At 33.9% G+C, this 25939-nt stretch overlaps 1 protein-coding gene across 4 annotated transcripts; it reads left to right on the top strand.

Annotated features, from left to right (window-relative positions):
- Positions 1-1737: 1737 nt before the first annotated feature.
- On the top strand, positions 1738-25491 carry LOC117322029 (transmembrane protein 245-like). 4 transcript variants are annotated; one of them, XM_033876735.1, is made up of 18 exons: positions 1738-2249; positions 3561-3780; positions 4440-4598; positions 4854-5153; positions 5503-5651; positions 6883-6987; positions 7144-7220; positions 7696-7786; positions 8230-8340; positions 10265-10426; positions 10828-10950; positions 11885-12018; positions 13072-13172; positions 13621-13795; positions 14340-14497; positions 16566-16623; positions 19635-19719; positions 21734-25491. In XM_033876735.1, the coding sequence occupies exons 1-17, from the start codon at positions 1740-1742 to the stop codon at positions 19672-19674; spliced, it is 2673 nt and encodes an 890-aa protein (XP_033732626.1). In that variant the 5' UTR covers positions 1738-1739; the 3' UTR covers positions 19675-19719; positions 21734-25491. The 4 variants fall into 4 exon arrangements, with proteins under 4 accessions (XP_033732626.1, XP_033732625.1, XP_033732627.1 ...); XM_033876734.1 differs by lacking the exon at positions 16566-16623; XM_033876736.1 differs by lacking the exon at positions 19635-19719.
- Positions 25492-25939: the final 448 nt, after the last annotated feature.

Raw genomic sequence — 25939 nt, 5'->3', positions numbered from 1 at the left:
GACGTTTGAGTTTGGTTATGAGTTTAAAAATCTGACGCCTATATTAGTAGCGCCTTTGGATGATTAATAGAGAGTTTCCTTTGATAAAAAGATAAACGGAATTACCAGGGAATACCCAGCAAGAGTGGACAGGAGCACATATAATGTGGAGCAGCAATGCGAACCTGGATTTTTGTATCGCTATATACATTATTTCTTGGACTAAAATACTATATTACACCTGGCTTATACTTGCTATAACCTGTGATATGAACTTTGGGCGGATATTGTGCTTTATCCAAACATACGAACTGGTTCATAAAGCAAAATGGATATGAAGCCCCACCTGCATTAAACTGTTTTTATTTTTATTTTATTTTTTTTTTTTTTTGCACACATATATCATATAACCTTCTTATAGTTAAAATATATATTGCATCCAAAATTATTAAGTAAGGGAAAATTTATCTCATGTTTTACTAAGGTCTCGAATTCTAATGAATTTGTCACCATGCACTTTTACGTAACACAGTTTTTAGTGATAAATGATTAGATTTAAAAAATATATATTATCAAAGGGATCACGTAAAGATGACATTTTCCTTGTAAAAACTACAACTTTAACGGAAAATATGTAAACCAAAAATGAAAAACTTTTACCATATGGCCTTAAGAATGTTAGATTAATTAACACAAAAATACGCTATAACAAATAGCTACATATCACAATACATCACTTTAAAATTTTTAACTATATCAGAATTATTGGCCACATGCATGATAAATTCTACTTTCAGCCCTTTAGGTGTGAGGTAAGCCAAAAATGAGAATCTTGACACAAGACACAATAATAAATTAAGTTGTTAGATTACAGTGTATATGTCCGTCTTTTGATATTGACATATTTATAGTTCATCTCCTTAAGATATAACGCGTTAGAGATTTTTTCATGCGATTAATACCAGTAATATGCAGTTTGAAGATTGGTTGGATTTTTTTTTTTTTGAAAAAAAAAAAAAAAAAAAAGAAAAAAAAAAGCGAAACACAACAAAAACGATAAGGGTTAAGTAGCGATCTCATTTGTGACTATATGCATTTTAAGTGTGCAACATGAACTTGGAACATTTGATTTAACTTGTTTTATTAGTATATATTTCTATATACAAGGGAATATGGACATTTACAGCCTATGCGTACATGCACATTGTAAGTATATGCACTTTTTAAAAATAAGAGTTGGCAAACATGGAAAAATGTAAACTTTATTTATTTTACAACAACTGCGAAACAAGTTACATCAACTTTATATTAGGCTAATCACGCTTGTTGGCCCCGATGTATTATATTTCTACACATGTCTAATTATATGTAATTGTTTTTTTCATATCCATTTTTTTAACAAGTCATGAGTTGAATATGTGTATCAGTTGTTTACTCCGTACTGCATGTTTAAATTGTCTTCATATACTAAATTATTATGGCCTTTTATGGTATCTGAATAGGTTATTGTTTATTGTATCTTGATCAATCTGATTAAAATATAGGTCACCATTATACACTACGTTCATCAGATTGGGTGATGCTATTTTCAGCTCGATGTTCATTAAAAATAAACATGACTTCAAACTTTGACCAGAAACACGTATTGATTGTTGATGTAGCCACGTGTTTCACAGACAAAACGAAAGTAGGATTTATTAAAAACTTAGAGATGTTCCGTATGAATTTGGCGCACAATAACGTCACTTCCGACAACAAATATGGCTTCCCCATCCTTGGATTTTCGGTCTCCCTTTAATAATGTTTTGAATAATCTCCCCCAAGGACACGAGAAAGCATTCAAACAGGCCATATATACCACAGCAGCTAATTTATTTGTTCTGGTCGCCGTTGGAGCTGCAGTTGCGGTGTATTTTATCTTGGAAGTGTTTTTACGACCACTCTTATGGGCAGTGCTATGTGGAACTTTCTTATATCCCGTAAAACGTTCGTTGACCAGCTGGCTACGAAGATGGTTACATGGACTACAGACTACAAACACGCCATTTGTTTTAGGAGTTGCTTTTATTCCAATAAAAGCGATAGACAGAGTCTATGGGAATGTATTTAACAAGTTTATGCAACACATACGCATGATTTTAGGCGGATTTGGAGGAATTGTGTTGGCATACCTGCTGTGGCACTTTGGCCCAGCAAAAAACATATTGTACTCATTTCGATCTGTATTTTACTTCGTTTACGAAGTCCTTGGATATTTTACATCATTTTGGGTGAGTATATAAGTGTATGTATCGATTGATGTCGCTAAAGTATAAAGTAGAATGTACCGTATCGGAATGAGCGCACTCCAGCATACATACGTAGCAGACGACGCATCGTCGTTGCAGTGCGTGTAATTTATGAAGTTCGTGTCTGCATTCCGCGTTACAATGTTCACATTGGTATTAGTCATACTCTTACTGTGTACATATGTATGTTTGGACTTGAGATTTTGCCAAACAAACCGACTTTAATATTTCTACATCACGTTTTCACGTCAATGGCATGCATTGACTTATTGGACATGCTGATAAAAAATGTGGTTTTTTTGCAGACATGTACAGTTATAAAGATAGCATTATAAATGCATAGATTTACATGCGTATTAATGTATCCTGTAGAGAGAATGGGAGAAACACCTTATCTGTAATACACTATTACACATGCATTTGCAACGCTGTCGGCAAAAATTGTAAACAAATCCATTGTACAGCTCTACCTAGTGCCTACATGTACTAGAACAGCTAAGTCTCTGGAACCATGTATAACAAGTTTGCCCAATGAAAGGCATATAAAGGTCATAATAGTGGATGTTAAACCCACAGATAATAATACATACTACAATGTATTTGTAATTCTGTGTAGTCGAACTCAAGGACTTTCTCGATTGTCACTGGCTGTAGCTCAAATGAATAGGCATCTGTCCAGTAATGAAGTGCAAGGTTTGAGTTCCAGTCTGGTCTTTTTCCCTCTTTGAAATTTTGTAGGCTTCAAAATCATGATATCAAGTTTAATAAGTTGGAGACTTTTGAATACTTGTTTACCTCAAGCATTGACTTCGTAGTGAAAGGTTAGATTATATAATTAATAACATATCAGCTGCTAGCCTCTCTAATTATATAAGATGATGCAAATCTTATTGTAATGCAAGATATTATTAAAAAAAAACCTACATGGCATTTAATGAGCATATATATTGTTCCCCCTGCAGTACTCTTGTTCAGGTTTTGACATGGTTAGACTTAAATTGACTGAATTTGTGTGCACCGGCAATTACAATAGATCAATATATAGTGATTTGTCTCTGAAAACAAAGTATTAAGAGACATGCAATGCCATGCCATTAACTCATTTTTAAACTTAGATCTAGAGTTTGAAGGAATTTATTTTTCATTTAGAAAGAAAAAAAGGTGTAATTTAATTTATTTATTGCCATTTATATTTATATAACCTTTAAGTTAAATTGAAGAATAACAATCCTATTTATTTTATCCTTAATAATTGCTTCCAAATAAAACTATAATATCTGAAAACTTTTACAGATATGGACCTTACTGGTAGGATACCTGTTAGCTGTGGTATTCCTATGGTCTCCAGACTCCAAGCGTTATCTGCGATATCTGTCCGTACCGATCTGGATTGTCCTCATTCTCCACGTGGCTACAGCAGCTGGATATCTACGAGTCCCACTCTTAATGTTCCTTGTTGTAGTCATTGTAATTGGCTTTGTGTCGGAAATAAATGAAGCAAGACTTGCTGAAGGTTTGTTGGGAAAGTGATGCATCAAATAATTAAATGAAATGAAATGAAATGGAATGAATGAATATAAATCAGAAAAGAAATATATTTGTATGGATGCTGGGCAATGAAATTATTTATGGGATAGAGAAATCTTCAACCCGATGATATCCTTGGTTGTCTAACGTGAGGCTTTACTAAATGATAGACATTTAAGATTAATATTAAAACATGAGGGAGATTTTTTCTGTCATGTCCTTATGGTAGGGGATAATTATTTTTAAATAATGCATTGCAACATAATATTGATGTCATTGAATTGTTGCCGTGATGTCATTAAATTATCAACATGACGCCATTGTATTTTTGCAAGAACGTGGGATCTAATATAACCTAGGCATTGGCAGAGGTATTGCACCCTAGGGGGTGACAGAAAAATCTTCAGGTAAAATGGGAGACAAATCTGTAAACAATGGGAGAAAAGACCATGTTGTTTGAATATATATGTACATCATACTGAAAGTGGAGATTAAAAATGTTTGGGTTGTTTCTCATTTTCTGACCAGGGGCAGACCATCCATTGCTAGGTATTAATATATGCATCAGTGATTTGAAAAATATGTTCATTTTACAGAATTGATCTGTACAATATGTAATGTAATAGTATACAACTTTTCCCACAGGAAAGTGTGTCCCACCGACTCCAGCAGAGGCTGCTCGGATAATTTTTGGTGATGACTCAGAGACGGATCAATCTAAAGCAGTGAAAGAGGATAAAGATGAGAAGGTCGATGATAAAAGCAGTAGTGTAACAGAAACTGAATCTCATCGGGAGGAAACGGGTAAATGTCTCCTAGCAACTAGGTCAATTTGCAAGATCATGGCTCAGAATATATACACAAATTCAGACTTCTCCTGAAGAAGTCTAAAAACTTGATACTGAGCTATAATCCTGTGGCTTCCTGAATTGTAGAGCCGTAGAGTTATGAAGTCAAAAGATACTACATGTATATTGAATTAGCATTGTCAGACACCTCTTGCTTCTTTTAATGTGTTCTATGATAACAGTTTACAAATTTATAATGTATCATTTCCAGAAAAATCCAAAGATTCCTGTGAAGTCAAAAAGCCATCTTCCCTACCTGTTCGAAGTCCCACCGTTTCCTCAGCTTCTTCTCCACATAAAAAAGATCGACCAAAGCTACATATGAAAGAACTAACAGAAAAGTCTGAAGAAAAGTCCGATGAAAAATTTGAAGAAAAAGCACGATCACTCATAGACAATTGTTTTATCTACCTCTTCTGGCTCTTGGTGCTAACAAGAATTTGGCTCAACATCTGGGTCGTCCAACTGCTTTTTCCAATAGGACTTATAATGTGGCTGTTCAAGACTTTATGTAAGCATTTTATTGTATATTAGTGTTTTCCCCAGCTATTTTGTGTTGTAGCATTACACATGGATTTCAAGTCAATATTGTCCATATGTTTGAAGGATTATCATATTTCTGGACAGGTTTAAAGTTGATTGTCTTAGGTTTATATATATGGACCTATAGGTTAATGTTTTTATTTTTGGAGATTTCACAATTTTCATAAAATTAATTTTTCTACTGCTTCATGTTTATTAGTTTAGAATTTGGATGCAAATAGTAGGCCTTTATGTTGAGCACATTCTAATTATGTTGGAAATGGTTTTCTAGGATGAAGCATGTTTACTTCAATGATGACAATGTAATTGTTTTTCAGTGATACAGCTGGGTAGTGGGGGAATAGTTGGTGAGAAAGTTGAGTTGGTGAAGACAGCAATGACAAAATGGCTAGTAAGCAGACAAGATGTCCTCATGCCCAGGTGGATCAGGGGAGTGGCAAAACTGGTTCTACGAGGTGACAGTAAGGTATGGCATCATAAACTTAATAGAGTTCCTTTGACAACTGAGTTAAGCTGGGATTCACTCGACTGAGGTAAGCTGGGGTTTCCTTTACTGAGTTAAGCTGGGGTCTCTAGACTGAGTTAAGCTGGGATTCACTCGACTGAGGTAAGCTGGGGTTTCCTTTACTGAGTTAAGCTGGGGTCTCTAGACTGAGTTAAGCTGGGGTTCACTTGACTGAGTGAAGTAGGGATTCCTTTGACTGAGTGAAGTAGCGGTTACCTTGACTGATGGAAGTAGTGGTTACCTTGACTGAGTGAAGTAGCGGTTACCTTGACTGAGTGAAGTAGCGGTTACCTTGACTGAGTGAAGTAGCGGTTACCTTGACTGAGTGAAGTAGCGGTTACCTTGACTGAGTGAAGTAGGGATTCCCTTGACTGAGTGAAGTAGCGGTTACCTTGACTGAGTGAAGTAGGGATTCCCTTGACTGATGGAAGTAGCGGTTACCTTGACTGAGTGAAGTAGCGGTTACCTTGACTGAGTGAAGTAGGGATTCCCTTGACTGAGTGAAGTAGCAGTTACCTTGACTGGGTGAAGTAGCGGTTACCTTGACTGAGTGAAGTAGCGGTTACCTTGACTGAGTGAAGTAGCAGTTACCTTGACTGAGTGAAGTAGCGGTTCTCTTGACTGAGTGAAGTAGCGGTTCTCTTGACTGAGTGAAGTAGCGGTTACCTTGACTGAGTGAAGTAGCAGTTACCTTGACTGAGTGAAGTAGCGGTTACCTTGACTGAGTGAAGTAGTGGTTCTCTTGACTGAGTGAAGTAGTAGTTACCTTGACTGAAAGGAGCTGGGGTCCCCTTGACTGAGTTGTACAGGGGTCCCTTTAATGCTGAAATAAGCATGGTAGTTTCTCTTGATGACTGAGTGAAGCAGGGGTTCCCTTATTGACCAAAATAAGAAGACTGAGTTAAGTGAGGGTCTACTAAAATAAGCATCTATTCCCTTGACAACTAAGTGAAGAAGAATTTCTCTTGTCTACTGAACTATAAGCATGAGTTCTGTTGATGAAGAGGTTTCCTTGACGAGTGAATTGGGGTTCACTTAACTGAATGGACCTGGGGTTCCCTTGACTGAGATACGGGGTACAGTTTATACCTGACAACTGATCTGTGCAAGGGTTCCCATTATTTGAGTGGAGCAGGTTGCCCATGTTTCGTTACTGCAGGTTATTAATCCTTGTCTTGTCACATTTATACAGATTGTTTCGGTGCTAGAACAGTCTCTAGACAAGACGACCAGTGTTCTCTTTATCCTGTTGCTATTATTTGGGACTGCCATATTGGTCATCTTTGGTGCTATACAGGTATGGGACTTTAATGTTTACTTATTTATGAATCTTTAGAAATCATATCTATTGAAATATTTTGTATCAATATGAAAAAATTTGAGAGTGAACTAATATTGATGTAAACTAAGATATCAACATGTGTGTACTATGTTTTACTTATTTATTTATCAGATACAACAAGAAAGTATGTTGTTTGTGAAAATGACCAGTGAGGTGATGAACAATACTCTCAACTCAGAAATCAACTCGTAAGTAGCGCTGTTAGTAGGACCAGTTAAGGTGTCTGGATGATATATTTATTTTTACAATAATTCAGAATTATAAAATAGGTTATTATAAGCATATATACATCGCTCTCTTTGACAGAAGTGCCGAATGTCTGTTAAAATGCAGAAGGATTCATGAAATAACCAGAAAAAATCTGGATTACCTTGCTAACAGGTGACTCCAGATTTTTTCATATTCGTCCATGAATTGTATCCAGCAGGTTGCTTCGGTAAAATATGAGGGCACTATCTGCAGCACCACTGAAATGTATTATAAACATAATGATAGAAAGAAACAAAGGTCTTAAACCACATTATGTAAAATGATTTGTTCTGCTAAAAAATTTCATATTAGAATTTGTTTCAATATACACATACAGCCTGATATGTTCGCATAGTATTTTGTCAAGGGGAGATAATCAGACATACACTGTGTTAAACATTTCACCTGATTCAGGTGGCTCCCTAATGGAGAAGATTTACAGAAAGCTATGGATTCTATGGTGGGCAATGCTTACCTCTATGGACGCAATTGGATTGCAGCAAGGGTTAGTATAAAGATGTACAGTTTTCTTGGATATAATTTTTGGTATTGAATTATATTTTTGTAATATTTACTGGTAAATCAAATGGATGGTGTTTTGAAAATTGAACATCCACTATCAACTGTATGTTCTGCTTGTTATTCCAGAAAATTGTTCTCTTCCTTACAAGAAACAGGACTGAGTCATATACTTTATGATATGTTCTTTCATTCCAAACACACTTAGTTCAGTTTTAAGCTAATGCCATTAGATTAAATATGAAGGTATTTTTTTCTTGAATTTTATTTTTTCTAAATGATTTATCAAATATTTGTGCATATACTGTCACTCAGATCTTATTCAAACTCAACATTAGTCAAGAGTGATGTTTTGGTTGGTCATTGATGTTTTGTTACAGAGAAAGTAGTAGTTTTCTTTTTCTTGTAACTATTGATGTTGTCTGGCAGCTTCGTGACTTTGTGAGTGGGAGTATGGACAAGAGTTCTACTAACAACACCCAGATAGAGACCCAAGTACTGGAGGTGTGGGACAGACTGTACGAAAGCTGGCTTACTAGGGTAGGTAACCATGGAAACAGGCATACTCGGCAAATAGATAGATCGGGGTGTGGGACAGACTGTACAAAAGCTGGCTCACCAGGGTAGGTAACCATGGAAACAGGTATGGTCGGCACATAGAGAGATTGGGGTGTGGGATAGACTGTACAAAAGCTTGCTCACCAGGGTAGGTAACCATGGAAACAGGCATGATCAGCACATAGAGAGATCGGGGTGTGTGACAGACTGTACGAAAGCTGGCTTACCAGGGTAGGTAACCATGGAAACAGGCATGGTCAGCATATAGAGAGATCGGGGTGTGGGACAGACTGTACGAAAGCTGGCTTACCAGGGTAGGTAACCATGGAAACATGCATGGTTGGCACATGGTGAGATCGGGGTGTGGGATGGATTAAACGAAAGCTGGCTTACCAGGGTAGGTAACCATGGAAACGGGCATGATCAGCATGTGGTGAGAATCAGAGATCATGGTGTAGGATGAATTATACAAAATCTGGCTTACCAGGGTAGGTAACCATGGAAACGGGCATGGGAGGCACATGGTGAAATCAGGGTGTGGGATGGATTATATTAAAGGTGACTCACCAGGTTAGGTGACCATGGTGAGAATAGGGTGAGAGCAGTGTGTCAAAATTTCTGTTTTAATTTCATAATTGTTGTTTTGGTACATCAAATCTAATTGAACTACACAAACCTATACAAATCCTTGCCCTTCAAACATGTTTGATATTTTGCTGTACAGGTCTCTGACACCGTTTTGTGGTTGTACCATACGGTAAGATTTCTTTCTGTTGGAAATGGGTCATTGGTGTCCAAACGAACATGAAATTAGGGGAAACAGATAAACATGAAAGAACAAAGACATGTAAATACTGTAGCATATTTTTTATGAAAGAAGAAAATTATTATCATTTTCATACATACCATTCTTTTAGAGACCAAAGAGGGAGATTTGCGATTATTTTAAGAGATTTTGTCTCAAATATGGAACTTGTGCTCTGCAGTAAATTGTTGTTCACATGTAGTCACCGCCTGACTAAAAATTTAATTTCAAAAGTTCCCCTACACGTCACAAATTAAACCAAATGACCTACCCCAAATTATTGATGTTATTTTACATACAGAGACTAGTTATCTTCGTCAAGACCAATACTGGTCCTGCTGTATAGTTTTACAGAGAAGTAAATTTGGTCAATACTGATGAGAGTTATATATTGTAGTGCTAGACTTTCTATAAGATGGTAATGGTATTTATCTTCAGAATGCGAAATGTTCTTGAATAAAAACATCTTATACATCTTAAACATGTTTGAACAAGTGATCATAATATTGTGAAGAATGACCGAATATAATATACAAATATACAACAGAGTATAATATGCCGACAATGGCAAGTGTAGTCTATGATCAACCTGTATAGGTACGTGAAATATGTCCGTTATTAGGCTTGCAAGAGTAAACTAACTTGACTGGACACGCACTGTCACATAACACCACGTTGGACACGCACTGTCGCACAACACCTTCAGGATGAGTTAACTCTCGTGGAAGAAACGAACTCGTCTCCTGCAGTCACAACAAAAATGTACCCATAAACAAAGTATGTGATTACATCATTTGGTTGGGTAACAGTGAAAGAAGAGTCGGAACTCGCTATAAAAATTCCAGATTTGTATATCATGTTTAAGCAGAAGGAGTTGATAAACAAATAATAAGGTATATAATGCATAAATTTTTTTTTTTTTAAATTGAGAGTTAAATTAAATAAAATGAGAGTAAGATACTGAAAGTTTTGGTGATATTTGAATCTGGTGTGTAGGGTTCTGATCCATCATAGACACATTCAGAATTACGTAATCAGATAGAAAATTATATTCTTATGTACAAAATCAATATTAAGCTGATTTCTTTATTGAATGACTAGAATGACACCAGCAGCAGTCTGCAGACAACGACAGGGTTTAACGTTCTCCCTACCGACATGATCAATGTAAAGTCTATGTGGGAGGTCGTATCTGAGGGAGACGCCTTCAACATCAGCCAGATCGTAGCCTTCGTTAAGGACAATATTGGAACCTTTATGTCTGTAAGTCCAGTCAGATCCTGTCTGCCTCCAGCTAGTACCATATTGGTGTTTTAACATACTCTTTAACTTAACTTTTGTGAATTCAGATCTTGAATTGCAATTTCTATATGAAGCTGGTATTTAGTCTCATGACAGCTTATTGTGTTCTCAAAAAATGTGTTAATCTAGAAGTCTTTAGTCACATTGATGTCAAAATCTTGCTTGATAATATTTTGTATAATTATGTAATGCATGATTAAAATTAAATGTCAAATACAGTATATTAAATGTGAAATTGTTGAAATTGTATTATACAGTGATCAAGAAGATACATCTTTCCTTTTCTCAATCATGACAACCATAATATTTTGCAGGTAATGTCTGAGGCATTGTTTTAACAGAAATGAATAAAACTATTTCAGGTTTTAGATTCAGTATGGATTGTATTGAAGGGAAACATGAACCTCGTGCTAAGTCTAGTCACAGCCACCATGTCTGTGGTGTTTGGGGGAGGTACTGCTCTCCTTAACTTTGTCATCTCCTCAGTAAGTACCTTGTTCCTCCTCAACTCTCTTCATCTCCTCCAAAGTACCTTATTTCTCCCCAAGGCACACGTCTATATGCGGTGTTGTGGGAGCCTTGTCACCAAGTCCCATGTGAACTGTGTTGTGAGGTGTGACACATGTACACTCTGTTTTACAGTCAATGGGAATACATATATTCTCTATATATGCCATGAATCATTAGTTATTACTCATGATGTAAATTTTATATCAATATTAACATAGATCCACTGATAATGACATGACTCATTCTTCATTGGTCCTTTTCTTCTTTGGTTTCTAGCTACTGTAATTCCTTGTGTATTGCCTATGGACTATACAGTTTGAAACATTAAAAAATGTCTTCTGCAAACTTTTTGATGAAATGGGCTGTTCTGGCAAAATGTTTTTTTGAAAATAAAAACTGTGTGCTATACGATACTTGTCAAATCCAAGTTAACTTTTAGTTTTCTTGGTATACTATCAGGTGCCGACATTTCTGTTCTCGTCCGAAATATGAATGATACATTTACCTGTGAGTGGACATATCAAGTAAAAACTATGTAAAAGTATATCTAGAAATATGTTTATTGACACTGTTATTGTGTCACGGCAATACAGGTCAACTATGAGATCTAAACTCAATACCAACAGGGGATTCGGCTGATAGTAAGAACTTGTAATCTATTACATAGCAGAAAACCTACGGGCAATGTACCGGCGTGGGCTATCTGCATACTTTACCTAATAAAAAATTAGGGTATTTACAAATTGATGTTGTGCAAATCTTTGTTGGTATACAAAGTCATGTACGCTATATAAACAAAAAGTAAACAACGAGTAGTCTGATGTTTTATCTAATTTTGCTGTACCAGTTGTTGCTTTAATTTGTGTTTCCTTAGCAACCATGAAAACCATATCTGTCTCTTTAATCCAGGTGATTTTCCTGACCACATTGTTCTACCTGCTAGCGACCAGTGGTAACCAGTATAAACCATTAGAATGGTTCAGCAACCTAAGTCCTTCACAGGGAACCAGTGTCATTGGCCAGGCAGTCGAGGAGGCTATCACGTCAGTAGCCAATCACTATCTTTTTAACATGACTACACAATAATCTTAATTAAAGTAGCCAATCACGATCTTTGTAACATGACTACACATTAATCTTAATTAAAGTAGCCAATCACGATCTTTGTAACATGACTACACATTAATCTTTATTAAAGTAGCCAATCACTATCTTTGTAACATGACTACACAATAATCTTAATTAATAACTGCTGTATTGGACAATAACGGACCAAATGTTAGATGTGTCCCTTACTGTCATGTTCTAAAAATACTTTCGATTGTCTTGATGATAAATATTATAAGTACAGTCGAACATTATTTTCTCCAAGTCAATAGAGCAATGAAAAAACTTTCGAGACATCACAAGTTTTCGAGATAATAGATAAATATATTCTAGAATTTGTACTTTTGGAACTGAATATTCACTTCGAGTTAAGCATATTCTTTGAGTTGGCTGAATTTAGGTATAGATATTCAGGTATCCCATGATATTATAATGATACCTATCTGTCCAGTTTTGTTTTTTTCAGAGATTATTTAAGAAGTCTTAAAATTCCTGAAATTTCACATGGTGACACACTGCTATAGCAATGCCATGTTTAAATTTGGGATCAATGTTTAGCAAGTTCATAGGTCAAGATTGTTTTCTTAAAAAAGAAACCCGGTTATACAGTGTACAGAGAAGTGAAAATTACAATATTCATACAGTCAGGCACACTGATGCTAGCTTGCTTACTAATGAGGTGGTCAAGTCAATAATATTGTGAGCTAAAAAAATATAAAACGCACAGATTCATAAAATTGAAAAAAATCCTAATTGTTAAATATGTACTGCTATTGGCAGGGAGTAAAGAAAAAATGAAATTTCCTTCAGGGCCTTAGGTGACCCCTGATATCATGGTATTTGGATAATGGATAAATATGGAATAATAGAATATATTTTGAAAAGTAATTCACAGAACTACAATATATACATATTTAAAAAAATTTTTTTTAGAAAAGTAATTGATAGAACTACACTGTACAATATATACATAATGTTTTTACCTTTAGTGGTGTGGTCATGGCCTCCCTGAAGATGGCTGCGTTTTATGGATTCTACACCTGGATGACTCACACCTGGTTTGGAGTCAACATCGTCTTCATCCCTTCAGGTGTGTAATAGATGTTTACAAACCTAAATATATACATCTCTGATAAACACTTAGGTGTGTAATAGATGTTTACAAACCTAAATATATACATCTCTGATAAACACGTCAGGTATGTAATAGATGTTTACAAACCTATAATACATTGTATATACATCTTTGATAGACACTTCAGGTGTGTAATATATGTTTACAAACCTAAATATATAAATTTGTTACAGAACAAATTAAATAAATAGAATGTCAGGTTTTACACCACTTCATAGTTCATCCTACAGTTAAGGTATTGCACTGTAACACAGCAGTTGTCCATTTACAGTTTTCTAAGATTTATAAATGATTTATTAGTATATAACTATTGAATTCTAGAATGATCCACCGTAGAACAGTACCGTTTTTTCCCCGTCTTGAGTGTCGGATCTTAATCATCTTTATCCTTGATATTTATCAGTGATGGCTGCAATGTTTGCTGCGGTACCATTCCTCGGAACATACTGGGCGACTATTCCGGCCATCCTTGAACTCTGGCTGGTTCAAGGTCAAGGTATCTTGGCCCTGCTCCTACTTATATTCCACATGCTGCCTACGTATGTAGTGGACACTGCCATTTACAGTGAAATCAAAGGGTGAGTAGAAATCCAGATTTCAATATAGACATATATTGTATTAGATAAATACTTCAAGACATGATAGTATCTCTGGGCTTAAGCTGTACATATATGACAAATGATTAGTGGGGTGTCTGAATTGTATATATTATTAAGTGTAAACTGGCCCCATATGAAACTGAAAGCATTAAAAAATTGAAGGAAATTCTTAAACTGTCAGAGGCATTTTCATGAAATTCTAAATGTTTTTTTCCTAAAGAATTTCCTTAAATTAGGGAATGTTGATGAAAGCAGGTCCTGATTGTTTGTGATGTTTGTTGAAGACCTGAATATCAGTACCGTGAATATTAATCAGGAGTTAATGTCTTTTTAAAACCCTGTACATTTCAGACACAAATTAAATCATTTTAAAACATGTATGCACAGAAAATAGAGAAAGTTGATTGAAAGTAATTGTTGAGTGATGGTTAAGGTTTTTCACAGAGTTTTTGTCCAGTAAATATTATGTGGGATATTTATTTGCAGAGTACTGGTATGTCACTGTAATTTCAATGTTTTTCAGAGGTCACCCTTACATGACTGGCCTGGCCATCGCCGGAGGGATCTATTGGATGGGACTAGAAGGAGCCATTATTGGGCCTATATTACTGTGCTGTCTGATAGTAGTGATCCGTTTGTATGGGACTATGTTACAGCCTGATCCTGCCACACCAGACCCAGGTAATCAGCATGCACCTGTAGGCTCATTCCCTCACTTATAGCTAAGTTAGAGCTGCCTACAAAACTCACTTGCAGCTAGTCAAATGCCGGTAACCCCCCCTCACTTGAAGCTAAGTCTAAGACTGATGACACCCCTCACTTCTAGCTTAGTTTAAGGCTGGTGACACCCCTCACCTGTAGCTTAGCTAAAGACTGGTGCCACCCCTTACCTGTAGCTTAGTTAAAGACTGATGACACCCCGCACCTGTAGCTTAGCTAAAGACTGGTGACACCCCTCACCTGTAGCTTAGCTAAAGAGTGGTGACACCCCTCACCTGTAGCTTAGTTTAAGACCAGTGACACCCCTCACCTGTAGCTTAGTAAAAGACCAGTGACACCCCTCACTTGTAGCTTAGTTTAAGACTGCATGGTGACACCCCTCACCTGTAGCTTAGTTAAAGACTGGTGCCACCCCTCACCTGTAGCTTAGTAAAAGACCAGTGACACCCCTCACTTGTAGCCTAGTTTAAGACTGATGACACCCCTCACTTGCAGCTTAGTCTAACTCCATTGACACCCCTCACTTGTAGCTTAGTTTAAGGCCGGAGACACACCTCACCTGTAGCTTAGTTAAAGGCCAGTGACACCCCTCACTTGAGGTATAGTGGAGTAGTGAATACTTCTTTATATTGTAGATTTTCCAACATCTATATTCTTTTGCTGCATTATCTTTAAAATTGAATGCTGCTTCATGTAGTTAGAGTTATAAGTAGCAGAAGTCTTTTAACTGTGACAAAATGTGAGATATCAGTGAGACAAGATATTGTGTAGCTAATGGAGGGCGGTAATAATTATGAATTCATATTGAGATTTCCAAGATAATATTTGGTTCCCTAAGAAAAAGCTTTCTGTATACAAAAAAAAAACAAAACAAAAAAAACATGAACAGCTAGAAAATGTACTTAACTCAAGAGAAATTTTTATGAAAAATAGCCAGATAATCTTTGAAATGTTTCCCATTTTAGTGGTTCAGTCGAGGAAAGGTATTCAGGTTATATGTGAGTGGATGTTTTATGATGTGTTAAGTCAGGACTGGAGGATCAATAAGTTAGAATAGATACATCCTTGTCTGTTTACAGCCCTCATCAGATCTAGTTTATATTTATACTGATAGCATCACAACATCATGTTCTACACCTGATCAGATTCAGGCTACCATTGGTCAAAGTTAAAGGGTCAAAAGGTCACTCCTTTTGAAAGGGATACATCAATTCAAATTTACAGAATAGATTTACTAGAACTAGGTGAGATTCCAATTCGGACATAATTGAGGATTTCTTTGTGATTCTGTGGCCAGGACTAAATTCCTTGTTAGAGTTTGGCGGTACTCTTTACCTTATTAGGGTTCTAGATTAGACAAGTGTACATGTATAAATTGGTGAAAAGGACATCCTTTGTTTACACGGTCCAAAGTTAGCCTCAGCTGCATGGCTTTAATAACTCACCGTGTAATGTAGACAATATGTTTTAATGTTATTGTGAAAACATAAAACTTAAATAAATATAAATACACATTTAATGTCAAGTTAATTATGCAGATGCATAAAATCCAAGTTAACTAACTAGAATGATTTTACCGTTTGTTATTAAAAAAACTGTTTATATTAACATAAATCAATATTAACCTGGTTCCTTTGTAATACTGTGTACTGTGTATTTCCTTGGTTATATTGTGTATTAAGTTTTTTTTTTCAGTGGTCCAAATTTTAATTTTATTTACCAAAAGTTTAAAGGAAAATTGATGAATTTTTCTCAAAAAAAGTAAAATGTAAAATGTATTCAAAGTATCCATTATTGCATTGTTTATATTCTACCCTCTTATATATCAAAATATAGAACAATTAACTTGAACCACTTGGAAAAAACAACCAATACAGTATATAAAGCTAAAGGCTCATATGGAATGCTTGATCCTGATGTTAATAAAAATTGGTAACAATGTATACAAAATGTGAGAGTATTAAGTTATACAGAAGTAAGACAGTGCTAAAATAATATGAAGAAAAAAATTATGAATTCCCCATTTCAGGACAGGATTTTAATCTTAATTCTGACATATTGTCCTCTACCTATCACCTGTACAGGAGGTTTGTATATATCTTGTCTGGTATGTCATTTGGTGATTGTTCATGTCCTGGAATCTCATCTCTGTGTACCTCATCTGTGTGACATCGTAACATCCCCGACAGGAGCGAAGTTGTCTTACTTAATAGGCTCTCATCTTTATCATCTCATTTCAAGTTACCAACTACGAGATATTTTCAGGGGTTAAAATAGGGATGGTTGAGTATTGTTGGGCCAATGAGTTGGTACTTAAATTTTTTTTTTTTTTTTAAATGTTAGAATGTATTTATGTATTTAGCTGGGGGATTTAAAACATACACAGTTCTAAAGTAGATTATGGGTGGTGGAAAAGGGGTAGAAGGTGGCTCCCTGCCTGCATGAATTATCTCTCTATATAACTGCTATTCAAAGTACATGTATTCTATTTATAGAAAGTAAGCAGCCATTTCTTGTTCTATTTACATACCTAATTGTAGGGACCTTGACTATACAGATACATGTACATGTCATTAAGGCTATGGTACAAGAATTACCTGTTTTCTATACGTGTGTTCAAAGTTTCCAATTAAGCATTGATGTCATTTTTTTTTAGTTTCATCGGAATATGAAACAAATTTTGTTTGCAAACTGTATGAATCCACGTAGCGGATTCTTACAGAAGTTTGCAAACAAAATTTGTTTCATACCCTTATGAAACTAAAAAATAATTGACATCAACGCTTATAATTAATTTTTGAAAATGATTTTCTAATTTAAAACATGTTTTATGTACAATTTTACTGGTTTTAAATGGGATTATTTTTTTCAAATCAATACGCAGCATCAATTGTCGTATTGTGCATCACATCTTTCGCGCCATTCTCGGAATTTCTTTCATAGAAGAATGAAAAGAATTTTTCGACCAATCACATTTAATTATTTACCATGTAAACAAAGAAAAATTAATTATCTATAAATGAACGGAGTACATTTTTTCTTGTCATGGTTGGTCGGTCAGCCCATGTTGTCCTGTTTGTGGTGATTTTGTGTTTATATTTACGGTGTGTGATTGTAGTGATTTAACACATGGTCATCTCCTTATCACTCCCTGTTGTAAGTTTTCTTCCTTTAAAAACTTGGATTTTAGATGTGAATTAATAATTTAAACAATGTCATATATTTCTTGGTTAATCTTGAACTTTCACAAATCTATGTATATCTTGAAGTTGTCATATGCATAACTTAAGCTTCCAATCTATTACAAATGAGTAACTCTTCATTCTCTCCTTAATGTCTGATTTGATAGAAAGGAGTTATGTTCATTTTCTTGAAAAATAACCACATTTATATATGGTTGATTAGATAAGGAAAGCATTATAATACATGTACATTGCATTATGGAGCCCTTCTAAACTTAACTAAACCTCCTCATCATTTATTGTCAGATCAAAAAAAAAATTTACTCGAGCAAAAAAAAAAAAATCTTAATACTACTGGCCTGCTTTTTGAGATCCAACCAAAAGTGGAATTATTTTACCGCCTTATTTAATTTTCGGTAGAATTTGAGTACCCTTTACCCTTATCTAGTGAATCTGTTAAGTAATCTCGAATATCATCGTAATATTGCGTTTTGTAGTTTAGAAAGAATTTTTAGACATTTTAGTTGTTGGACGCAGTTGTAGTTTCGCATGTTTTTGTCTGTCAGCTTCTTATTTTCAGTTTAACTACTTACAGTCAAACCTGCACTAAAATTACATGTCTACAAAGGCCACCTGTATATAATAAAAACCTGTCTATAAAGGCCAAATGATTTTGGTCCCAATGTAACAATTCAGTGTATAATTATGAACCTCTATTAAAGGCCATTTTTCCCTGGAGTGGACTTTATAGACAGGTGTGACTGTATATTCTCACTCTAGACTTGTTTAAGATTTCTTTGTAATTTTTTAAGTCTAAATTATTTTGTTTCTTTCAAAATATGTCATGTATGTAACATTTAAAAAAACTTTGATCTTATAAATTTTAAAAATTTCCTGTCGACATATGAATTCAAAATTTTTCAAGATATCACAAATGATTATATAAGTTAAAAAAACTTTCTAGTGATATTATAAATATATAAAGACAATAGTTTAAGATTAAAGGTGTCTATAACATTAACACATGTACTCATGGAAGCATTATAGTCCACCAAACATTGTACAACAAACTAAAAAAAGGAAAAATTCAATACTGGGTAGACATCTTTTGAAATACAAATGATAAAGAATTGGGTGAGGCAAAATTCTTACATTAACTGTACAGAATTATTAGAAAATCAAAACTTAACAATCTTTGTGAAACACCCATACTAAGATCGCTGTACTTGTTGTTATATCAAACTTTTTGTGTTTTGTCATTGATATTTAAAAAGTTTGATGATAAAAGATTCAGAACATGTATGAAAGTATATTTCAAATTTCAATTATAATATTGCTGCTGTCTGTATACTCATACAGATGTCTGTATCCATTAAAAACCTGATAGCATGATTAATAGAAAGCCATGGAGGATACTAAACTGGTTTCCAATTGTTTCCCTTCGTGAAGGACACGCTGTTGAATTTTGTAGTAAGATTAAAAAAAGGATAAAATAAAAAAAATAATGTTAATTTTTGTCATAGAACAAAATTTGGTGTTAGCAAGGTTAAGAGAAAACTGTACCATGGAGAATGATCAGAGGTCTATATCAGTGCAAAATTATTTTTGAAATTATGGTGTATTATTAGGTAAAAATTAAAATCATCCCAATATTTTGAAGAATTAAAGAAAAAAAATTAAACAAGCAAAAAAAAAAAAAAAAAAATACAAACAATAGTTAGGTAACCATGACAGCAAAGGAAAATAGAGTTAGGATATTTTGAGATTGATGCTATGTGTCAACTCTAATATCGTGATAATCTTAGAAATTTGAGCACGTGATTGGTGGTAGCTTGCATTTGGTGTTCCTATCACAGGGTCTGGAGTCTGCCATCTTTAATCACCCAGCCATTTCATTGTATATTTCCTTATCTCAGGTTACAGCATGACACGTGGCAGAAGGCGGCTCTCTGGTGATGGAGGTAGAAAAAGCCTACCCTTCATGTTCAGACTTCTTCCACGGTATAGATAACTTCTATATTTACAATAACAAGGTCATACTTGAAATAGATCTCTTCGCGCAAACATTTTCTCTCCTGATCAAGATTGAGGGGGATATTGATACCCTAGGGGTAACAATTACACATGCTCTCTTCAGGACATCGTGTGGTTGTAACCCCAGGAGTATTGAGGATGAGGATATGGTACTGGCCAAGCATACATGAACCTAGGGACTGCTTTTTGGATCCAAATGTTAAAGGTCAAGGTCACGGAGTAAAAATTTGGTTTCTGGCACATTCTGCCCAATAACTCAGATTTTTGTTTGTTTTGGTGTCAGGTTTCATTTAAGAAAGATAAAGTAGTTCCTTACCAAACATCACATAGTTGTTTGTTATCAAGTGTTATCAGCAGTGTCTCAGTAAAGTAGAATTCTTTTCAAATTGATATAATTAAAAATAGACTTGTAATTGCCCCTCGTCTACAATACACAACTATACATTTTAGTAATTAGATTGTTTTCAGATCTGAAGGTCAAAGGTGAAAAGCTCCAGTATGCTGATAACATTCCAAATTAATAACACCCTGCTTGCATATCCCCTGCCAAAGGTGCTTGACTAGATTGCTTTTCAGGTCTTAAGGGCAAAGGTCATAGTAACCAAGCATTTTAGAAATTTGATTTCTAGACAAATGAAATATTAATTTGATTACTGTATACTGGTACGATTCAAAAGGTTCTTTACCAAAAGTGCTTGCTTTGGATTTCTTTTCAGGTCAAAGTTCACTCACAATAAGATTAGTTTTGGAACGGTAGCACGAGTTGCTGCTGTAAAGCAGAGAATATTTCACTTTCATGCACTGCTTGCTTACTGAAATTCTTGTATGGAATTGCTTTTCAGGTTCAAAGGTCAAGGTCGCTATTATAAATTGAGTACAGGGTACATTACATACTGTACCACACAAATTTATTAATACCCAGTAAAGTATTAATAAAAGGTCAAGCCATACCATCCTTAGGCCTCAATACTGATCAGAGGGAAGGGTGTTTCCATTATCTGGATATTTATCTTAGATAGGGTGATGTCATAGTTTGGTTAGGGGAGATAACTGTGAGTGGCCTTATACAATGTGATGTGCCATGTCGTGTTATTTTAAAGGGAGATAATTCTGTATCAATAGATTCAAAGGGTGGAATTTATCTTTTAACCTGCCTTGCATGTTGTAATGATATCTCCTATTGGAGATTTTTATTATCCAGTAATATTTATACATCAATATTGAATACTGGAATATAAAATTAAGCAAAGATTTGGACATTACACATACCAGTCACCCGGTGTTTTGAAAAAAGAAGATGAAAAATACTTAACACAGCTTCTTCCTCAAATTAGTTGTATAAACTGTTTGAATATCTCCCTTTACCATTACATCACATAACATACAGTTAGATCACAGTTATCTATATTACATGTATCAATGTTAGTACTATTGGGAAGGTGAAAATTATAAAAATAACGTCTCTCATAATTTTCTTTACAAAGTCAATTTACATATTCATTATTTGTTTTCTATATCTTGCAATCTTTAGTGTGTTTTGCAGTTCATTTCCATTGTCTGTTTTGTTGTTTTGAATTTTAGAATATTTTCCTTCATTTGTAGTCTACACGTTTGTATAATGCATGTACATGTAGTGTTTGGATGTTGTGGTTTGAATGCTCGTTATGAGGTAGTAAACAGAATTTATGTACAGAATACATTTTATGATACAATGATGTCTCTTTCTCTACTAATGCTCAACATATAGAACAGATTTGTCTTAACCATACAGTTCTAATTTCCTTAGATATTGTGAATATAGTGTATTTATGAAAAGTGGATACACACATTTTTTTATTAATTCCAGGCAACTTGAGATAATGTTTTCAGATTAAAAACTTCTATTTAACTGTAGCTTTAGGTATAAAATTCCATTTTGAAAAGTAATAAAGATTCAACCACACTTTAAAAAATAACAATATTTTTTCTTGTGAAACTTCAGGTCGATCAGCAGCATTGACGTGAAGGGGAACACATGATGGTGGGAAGAACTGTCCGTTAAATGTGAGATGTAATCCAGTCCAGCGCCGAGTGCCTCCTCCCCATTTCTCCCTTGGTCTTTCTTTACTGGAGTGTTAACAATAGAGATTTTTACATTGATATACTTGCCTGGTAAATTGTATGGCTTTGTGACTTGCTTTTCGTGTTTTATGATTTAGATTAGTAACACCGTCACATGTTTTGTGTTAGGTGATTAACTTCACTCACAGTGAAATCACAGCGAACAGCACTATGACTCGATATAACATCACAACGATCAATTGTTACTTTATGTAACATTACAAGGAACATTATTGTTACATGACATCACAGGGAACAATTCTGTTACTATATTTAACAACATTGTAACCAGGAACATTTTTACTGCATATGTGTAACGTTGTAACACCATAAGGAACATTTTTGTTACTGTTACAACATTGTAACATCACAAAGGAACAATTCTGTATATCATGTAGAAAATACTGGTACTTTAAAGAACTCTGTCTGATCACCTGATCACTTTCTGATCATTCTCTGATCATTCTCTGACCACCTGATCGCTCTCTGATCACACTCCGATAATTACTATGATGAAAAGAATCTCAATCTTTTTCTTACTTAAGATATGATTTTTAAAACATTGATAAAGATTGTTAAATAGTTCCTAACTTAATGGCAATGTGTAATTATTTGAGATCCTGTGTGCATATTTCACCATTTATTAGCTATTTCATATATTGAAAAAAAAAAAATCAAGAGGGCATTAATTGCCAAAGTTATGTTATTAAAAATAAGAAAACTACTTGATATATATATATGTATATACACTGTATATATATGTACTGGAGAAAGTTCACCAAAGACTCTTGTATTAATGTGAAGTTTAGTTTGTGTATCGATTTTTAAATTTTTATTGTGAAAGAAGGGAACATGACCTTATTACAAATCTTAACATTTGTTTAATTATGTTTTTAAAATTTTAAGATAAGCCTTTCATAGTTGCTTGAAACCATTTGTTATGTTGAAGATTTCCTGAATAATTGTACAATGTTTTGTATGGAATCCATTTTTGTAAATTTATGTGCATTGTATTTTAAAAGAAAAAAGCTTAATTATGCAGTCTAGATTTTTTTTGTCATCTGCTTGTGATTTAAATGATAGACTAATAATGTCACAAAGGATGCCAAATGTTGTGTATTATCATGTTTTATTTTATTATTTCATTTATTTTCAATTTGAAAGTACTCTCCAAAAAATTAAAAACATCCAAAATAAAGTCTCATTCAAGAGGCCATCTTGAATTACATAATTAATGTATATTTTACTGAACAGGTATGAAGGAATAATTGTTTTCATATTCACTCTTATTAATAACAGGTGTACTTGTTTAAAGATTTAAAACTTTTTATGAATTATTTTATAATAATTATAAAACATTTATATTGTCATATCTTTCTGGCAATACCGGTTAGCCCATGACTGGTAAGAAATGCTCCCTTGTCTGTTCAGTAGAAATACAAACAAAGATTCAGAACACATACTTATTTTTATCTCAGTAGATAGCAAGCTGTTATCTATGCTGAAAGCATCTTAGGTTTAAGATACACAATTTTTTTTATTGTTCTAAAGCATGTTGATAATATCTTTGAATTTCCTAAATTTTTTCTGTTTTCTGCAGGTTCTTTAAATTACTTTCATGTAAATGCACACTTTTTTCGTATAAAAAAATAAACAGGCACTTTTGGAAAAATTTAATTGAAATACGTCAAATAGATTTTAACTAATTAGCCAGACAGGTGTTTTAATTTTGATAATGAAGCCGTCTTTACTAATTCCAACTAGTCTAGGACTACTGCTTATTTCAACCTCTGTGATATGTGTACTGAAAGTACCTGAAGTTTAAGATACATAAATGTATCTCTTAATGAAATCAACCTCAAATCCTCATCTATTGACCAATTCTCCCAGTTTAAAAAAGTGCTTATTTTGTAAACATGACATATCAGATAAAAATACTCCTTAATGGTTACTAAAAGTAGTATGATGAAAATATTGGAATATTTTATACATGTGTTACATATGTATGATATTAGATTTGTATCTGTACCCTGTATGAACTTCTGACACTGTTTACCCGTGGACGTGATACATAAACATTTTACTTTATTAGATGCTTGCATATTTCCTCAATTGCTTTACTTATGTGTGTATCTACATCACCTGGCCATCCATTATGATTATTTGTGTCTTTGGTACATGTATGACTCTATATAGCTGTCTTAATGCTGAGGTCAGAAGGTGGCTAAATATAAAGGTCAAGGTCAAAGCCAACCATGACAAGTCATGTGGGTGGTCAACTTGTAATACCAAATATAGGTCTCGAGGTTGAGGTGACTTTTTCCTGATCATATGATTTTCCAGTACAATAGTGTATAGTGTATATGTATTAGGTCACACAACACTGTTCAGTATTAAGCCTAACTCTGTAATCTCTATATTAATGATTTTTTTTCCTTTATGAGCACAAGTGTCTGTATGTAATGTTAACGGTTTTCTGTATTTCTTACAAAATAATACATTTTGTGTAGTACTGTATTGTAAAAATTCATGGTGGCAATATTTATTTAGTTTTAAACATTATTTATTTCTGTAAACTTTCTTGATATTTACTAATTGTAGCTGACCTTACATTTTTACATGGCATGTTATGAAATATAGGATGTTATTGAGTGCCTACATTGTTAAACTGAGTAAGTGTTTTAATATACATTTTACATAAAGTATTAATTACATGTGTAAGTATCTTAGATAATTTATTCACGCATGTTTAGGTGTGAGACTGGTAATATCATGTATGCTACTGACAGTAGTGTGACATAATTGGGTTCACAATGTTGAATTTTACTATAAATTATTTGTATTTTCAACTTTTTTCTGCCAATTAATTAAATTTCATTCGTAGATAGATTTTAATGAAATTTTGTATACTGAAAAAGAAATATCTAGCATTTTCTTTCATAGTATTCTTTGCCAAGTAATTTATATATTATGCTGAAAGAAATAAAAATTAACAACAAACCAAATTCCCTGCAAAATTATGCTGTCTTACTTAAGAAATATCAAAATGGCATTGCAAAAATCTCATGTTGTAAATAACTTTTTAATTTCTCTTGTTAATGGTAATGAAAAATCATGAAAATAATGTGAAAAGGAACTTCCAAACCAAAGTTTTATTAAGATCAACTGATTAACAAATTCATGAGAATTTATTGAATACAATTGTAAATGGTAAGATTATATAGTATCATTAAATTTTGCGAACTCAATAATGTCAAACTATGGTACACATATTATCCTCAAACTGTGAGGATCAGTTATATTTTTTTCAGGAATTTAACAAAATTAATCATTTGAAATAGTCTTAGTAAACCAGATATAATTCTGATATGTTTGAATTATTGGTACTTATAATACAAATCATGTTTCTTTAAACACTCTATAATTATGAATGTTTTGTTTATATCAGCTTGATGTGTATGATGTTCTGAAGTCTGTGTAGTGTAATTTGTTTATTTATTTCTGTATGACAATTGTTGCATTGTTATTTATATCTATTAAGTTTATTTCAAGCTTTTTAATTTTTTAATGTTAATTTTAATTCAATTTGCAGTTTGTGCAATGAGAATAAAAGAGGCCCATTGGTCCTGTAATGCACAATTGTTTTTGTTTCTATTCTAGACCTGAAGATGACATTTTCCCACAGAACTGCTACATAGCCATCACAGATTTCTTATATTTTCAAACCAAGAAATAGAACAACAGTACTTGGGGAGGATGATGATAAGAACTTGTTTATGGTATTTGATCAAAATTGATCAAAATTTGATTAGGTGAAATTGCAGAATTATCAAAACAAGTTCAAGTGTGAAGTGCTAAGAAATTCCTTAAAGTTTCCACAGGAAAGTGTTATAGTATTTTTCCTAAATTCTATGATGCATTCATATAGAAAATATTTGATGTTGAAGGATTTCCTTGTAATATGGAAAGTTGATGAAAGTGGGGCCAGGGCTTTAACTCTAGGTTGCATTTGTAGTAGATTGAGTCTACAGATGATTCGCGAAGCCAATCTTGGTTCTGAAACCCTTTACACATAATGGACAGACAT

Source organism: Pecten maximus, chromosome 2 (assembly GCF_902652985.1).
Source record: "Pecten maximus chromosome 2, xPecMax1.1, whole genome shotgun sequence".
In the NCBI taxonomy this organism is placed as follows: Eukaryota; Metazoa; Mollusca; class Bivalvia; order Pectinida; family Pectinidae; genus Pecten; species Pecten maximus.
The sequence above is the reverse complement of the archived record's forward strand: the minus strand, read 5'-3'. Positions and strand labels throughout refer to the sequence as shown.

What these genes read in the sequence shown, in the direction of transcription:
- LOC117322029 (XM_033876734.1), top strand. Translation starts at nt 1,740, where the DNA reads ATGGCTTCCCCATCCTTGGATTTTCGGTCTCCCTTTAATAATGTTTTG. An exon ending in TTCTACGAGGTGACAGTAAG is followed by an intron (nt 5,652 to 6,882) that starts GTATGGCATCAT and finishes ACATTTATACAG; the next exon opens with ATTGTTTCGGTGCTAGAACA. An exon ending in CATCGTCTTCATCCCTTCAG is followed by an intron (nt 13,173 to 13,620) that starts GTGTGTAATAGA and finishes GATATTTATCAG; the next exon opens with TGATGGCTGCAATGTTTGCT.